At 38.8% G+C, this 4998-nt stretch overlaps 1 protein-coding gene across 1 annotated transcript; it reads left to right on the plus strand.

The window, feature by feature from the left end:
* Nucleotides 1-614: 614 nt before the first annotated feature.
* Nucleotides 615-2188, plus strand: LOC107754362 (G-protein coupled receptor 15-like). Its single transcript, XM_016570781.1, has 2 exons — nucleotides 615-1480; nucleotides 2128-2188. Exons 1-2 carry the CDS (start codon nucleotides 615-617, stop codon nucleotides 2186-2188), a joined length of 927 nt encoding a protein of 308 aa, XP_016426267.1.
* Nucleotides 2189-4998: the final 2810 nt, after the last annotated feature.

Here is a 4998-nt window from a genome sequence, read left to right on the forward strand (position 1 = left end):
GTAGACATGTGGGGGCGTGTTAGAACGAGCTGTTTTAGTTAGGCGTGGTTAACTCTTAACTTTTATAAAGAATATCTCTTTGGATGAGACTTTAGTCTTTGCAACTTTACAGATCTTCTTTATGCACCAAGAGCTTGTAACACTCCAAAGAGAAAGGAAAAATTGAAATTGCATCATATGACCTCTTTAAGATGTCAGTTTTACATCATAAACATCTTAAAGACATCTTCTAAACGTCTATTTGACATCTGATAGGAAACGTCCTAGATATAGACGTATCGCAGGTGATCAAACTCTAAAAAATACGTCTTGCAGATGTAAATGCAGACGTCAAATAGACATCTCCGTGATGTACGTGTGCTATCAGAGCAGTTTTTCGCGTTGCAAATAAAGATGGTAGGCCTACAGTGTAGGCCCAAAAGCTCTCGCATCAAAAACAGCACGAGAGTCTCTGCAGCAAGCAAATAAAAATCTCCTGTGCAAACTATTCCCATTTGACATTATCTGAGCAATTCATCAATGTCAAATTTCATTCTTATGGGACTGAGCCGTATCTACTTAAACACCCTTTAACCAGCACCAGTGTCCTCTATATCTACTGAAGGCACATTACAATGCTCACCTTTAACCTAACCGTTCCACTCTCTGTTGACTTTTCGCGTCCTGAAGATTATTTGATATTTATTTTTCATATCCTGTTTGCCACAGGTTCGGCTCTGCTGGCAGGGTCAGTAGTCATCGGAATCATGAGCACCAGAGCCCTGCGCTCCCAAAACCGCTTCATCTTCATGTTAAACACCAGCATCAGTGACACTTTAACCGGCTGCTCTGTCTTCTACCTCGGCCTGTTTGACGTCCAGGAGGGCTATCCGTCCCGGAACGGCACTTATTACATTTTACCATCATTTCTAGGAGTGAACGTGTTGACATTTGTGTTTGCACAGTTTGATAGATACCTGGCAGTGTGTCACCCCTTCTTCTACAAGCGGTACATCACGCGCGGGGTTGTGATTGGCGTCTGCGCGCTCTGTTGGATTTACACATATTCAATTCTAACTGTTCAAAGCGTCGTGCCAGTTGCATTCGCCGCTCAAATGAACGCTTTTGGGGTCATAGTCCTGCAGGTGATCGTGGCCGTCAAAGTTTTAATGACCATCAAACTGTACATGATCACGAGGTATCAGCTCGGCCGAGAAGCGCCCGGCAGCGACAAGGACAGCAAGAAAGAATCGCTACGCATTATCGTTTTTGTGGTCATTTGTTTTCTCATCTTGTGGGCTCCGTCTTTTGTGAACATCTCGGTGAAATATGTCACTAAGAACGGACTGAGGTTCAAAAATGAAGCCACGAATCTTTTCGCGATCATGGCGCGATTTAACGCGCTCAGCACGCCCGCGCTGTACATCTGGGGCAGTCCAGCGTTACGCGCGGCGGTCTGGAACTCCGTGTGGAGTAAAGTATTCAAGAGAAGAAAGACAAGGTTTATTTCTGGGTCTGATTGTACGCAGGATACATGGTAATGGGAAATATGAGACGGGAGGGGAAAAAGTAGCCTATTGTTTTTCTCTAAGAAACGTTGCGCCCTCATGAGCACTTGATTATAGTTTTTTCCCCACAACAAAAGTTTCAAAAAGTTTCTCGGGGCAAACCAAACGAACACAAAAGCATTGCAATATAAATTTTCCTCCCATCTAATTTTGTTTTTACCCTCACCACGTCCCTTTAGGTGTTCTGCGTAACTGTGTCATTGAATATAATAAAATGTTCAAATGCATGCAGACACCTGTTAATAATATTGTAATGTAATACTTTTGTCAGTGTAGTACTATATTACAATCTAAAAGGGTTGATAAATTTCCTTAAAAGTTAACAAACATTATATGCAATAATTAGACAGATAAGAAGTTAATGTAGCCTACATTCAAAGAGGGTAAAAATATGCTCATAAAAATGCCCCCATTTTTTATAATTAGTCTCAGAATTTTTAACGCCACTGTATGACAATCCTAACATCACACATTTGACCACATTAACCAATCTGTTAAACATTTATTTTATTATTAATAATTTAATAACCTGAGTTTTGCATACTGTACCTAATGCCTTTGTGTCTGTCTTTTAAAACAGGGTTGACTATGGTCATATGAAACCCAGAAAGGGAGGAGAGAGAATCCTCAGCATCACATAGAGCATCAGAGAAACACCAGCATCGAGGACTCTCCAACTATCTGCTGAAATGCTGAAATGATCCAAGCCATTACAACAGAGCAGCTAAAAACATAAAATGCCAAATTTCACATCTTTTCACAATAAATGTTCTCTTAAGTTATATGACAAGATTCTTATCAGGATTTTTGAAGAATGTCTGATTGAAGTCTACAGGTCCATTTTTTTATGAAGTGACCTATTTTATGGTCGCCGTGATTTTGCTCAAGTAAGACATCAACATCTTTTATTGATCCTGAATCAACATTACTGTCCAAAAATACAGACTTGACCCAATCCCTACCCCTAAACCTAACCTTACCCATAATTTATTCCTAAAATCAGAGGGAAATGATAGCTGATTAACAAGGGTGTAGAAGCACCTAATCCTGATTGTAAGCCTAAAACTGATATTTCCTGAAAAGTTATCCCTCAATTCTGATTGGTTGATTGGAATGATGTTCCAGGATCACCAAGGATGTTGATCCAAGAACATGTTGTACGTCAAATCACGTTCACCCTATTTTATATGGTTGGTCATACACATGTACAATCTCTATATGAACCGAAAACCGAAATGTAATGTAGGCTATTAACGAAAATCTTGACCTTGGCCGTTGCCCTGATGGCACACGTACATCACGAGACATCTATCTGATGTCTGAATTTACATCTGCAAGATGTATTTTTAGTGTGTGCTCATCTGCATATGTCTATAGGACGTTTCCTATCAGATGTTAAATAGACGTTAAGAAAATGTCTTTAAGATGTTAGAATGTATGTAAAACTGACATATAGCAGATGCTTTCCAGATGAAGCGATCTTTAACAGACATCTTGCAGACGTAGGCCTACGTGTTCTATCTGGTGGTTTCTGAATGTTCACGTATTAACGCAGCAGTTCAATCCGAATGAAAAGCACACAATTTGCGATACATCGAGACTGATAAAAACACGAGAAAAAGTATCTTCACTGAGTTGATCTCCAGACCGGAACTCGGTCAGAACTTCTTGTTGCGACGAACACAATGTTCACCTCAGAGAAGAGAGCACATGGACTGTATTTTGTGTCTCGTTTTCATTATTCTTGATTTCTCACAACTTGTATGCTTTTTCTGGGTGAGCCGGCGTGAGAACTGCTGAGCTAACAGTCTCATGAACACGCAGCTGTGTGCAGAAACCAACGACAAAGGTCAGGATTTTTGCTAAATAATACATTAAATTTCGGGTTGCTTTTAACCAAACCCACCACTCCCAGCAAATTAGCTACAAAATAAAGGGTAACTTCACATATAAAAGGAATATGAAAGGAAAACAATGCATTTTAACAATTAATTGTTACTTGTATTGTTAATAAAATGTTATCAATCACAATTTTTTATGATTCATTTAATAAATAATTCGCCCAAAATGTCACAAGGATCTTTTCTAATATTTTCCCTTCTAATTAAGCTGTGGGTAACCTCTTCCGTAATGTTTTATTGTTACTCATATTCAGGGGCGCCGCTAGCAATTTTGGGCCCTATGAAAGAATATGAGGTTGGGCCCCCTACCGCACCAAACATACACTATATTGCCCAAAGTATTGGGACTCATCACCAAACATCTGTGACTTGTACATACATATGGACAAAAGTATTGGGACACCCCCTTCTTTAGAACAGAAAAAGGCACTTCCAAAACTGTGGCAACAAAAATGGAAACATAATTCATATATTTAAAAATGGTATTTCCAGTTTTGGAAGTGTCTAAAATGATTGTACGCATATGTACAAGTCATTGGTGTTTGGTGATGAGTTTTTGGCTCAAAGTCTGCATTTAAAGTCACACCAGAGGTGTTTATCTGGGATTAGGACTTGGCTTTCTGCAGACCAGTCAAGTTCTTCCACACTGACTGAATCAATTTATTTATTTATTTATATTAACCTCGTCTTATACACAGAGGCATTGCCGTGTTAGAATAGAAAAGGGTCCTGTTCAAACTATTGGTATAAAATTAGAAGCACACAATTCCCTAGAATATCATTATATGCTTAAACATTAAGATCTGTACTCACGGAAAAACTAAAGTAGTCAAACCTGTTCATTAGAAGGGGGTGTCCCAATACTTTTGGCAATATATTGTGCAAGCCAGCCTAGCTATTCAAAATCTTTGTCTGCCGTTTAATAATATTGACCTATTACTTTTGACCATTAGGTATCAGTAACATAATTCATTCAGAACCTGTTTTATGGACATAGACTTTCTGTACCACACTATCCTGCTGATATGGAATGAGTTTGACTACTTAATCAGTTATATTAATAGAAATGCTTCACTGGGGCAAACAAAAAAATCCTAAAATAATAAATAGGATACCCCATAACACCAGCATTTCCAGCAGTATCCAACATTTCTCAATCGTGATCTTACTCAGCTAAATGTGACTATTAGCTTAACAGCTGTATTCCTTGTTTGCTAGCTACTTATGCACATACAGCATACCATGTTAAAAATGTTCTACATTATGAACATTTTAGCTTCCAAAAACCTTTAGCTTCATACACTGTAGATAATTGTGACCCTGCCTGTGGAAACCCAGCTAAAGTTTTTTTTTTAAACAGTTGATGAGTAATTCACTCCTTGATTTGCTTAAGATCGTTTTGACAGACATGTTTATTGTGTATTATTATGTTTTCAACGTGTTTATTGCTAAGTTTAGTGTGGCGAAATAGAAGCGCAGCCGTAATTCGCGTGCAGTGTATCTGGTTGCCATGACAACCTCACGCGCTTCCTGCTGCTGCTCGATGTAAT

This window comes from Sinocyclocheilus rhinocerous, unplaced genomic scaffold (assembly GCF_001515625.1).
Source record: "Sinocyclocheilus rhinocerous isolate Xijiao unplaced genomic scaffold, SAMN03320098_v1.1 scaffold561, whole genome shotgun sequence".
Classification (NCBI taxonomy): domain Eukaryota; kingdom Metazoa; phylum Chordata; class Actinopteri; order Cypriniformes; family Cyprinidae; genus Sinocyclocheilus; species Sinocyclocheilus rhinocerous.

What these genes read in the sequence shown, in the direction of transcription:
- LOC107754362 (XM_016570781.1), top strand. Translation starts at nt 615, where the DNA reads ATGCTCACCTTTAACCTAACCGTTCCACTCTCTGTTGACTTTTCGCGT. An exon ending in TTCAAGAGAAGAAAGACAAG is followed by an intron (nt 1,481 to 2,127) that starts GTTTATTTCTGG and finishes CTTTTAAAACAG; the next exon opens with GGTTGACTATGGTCATATGA.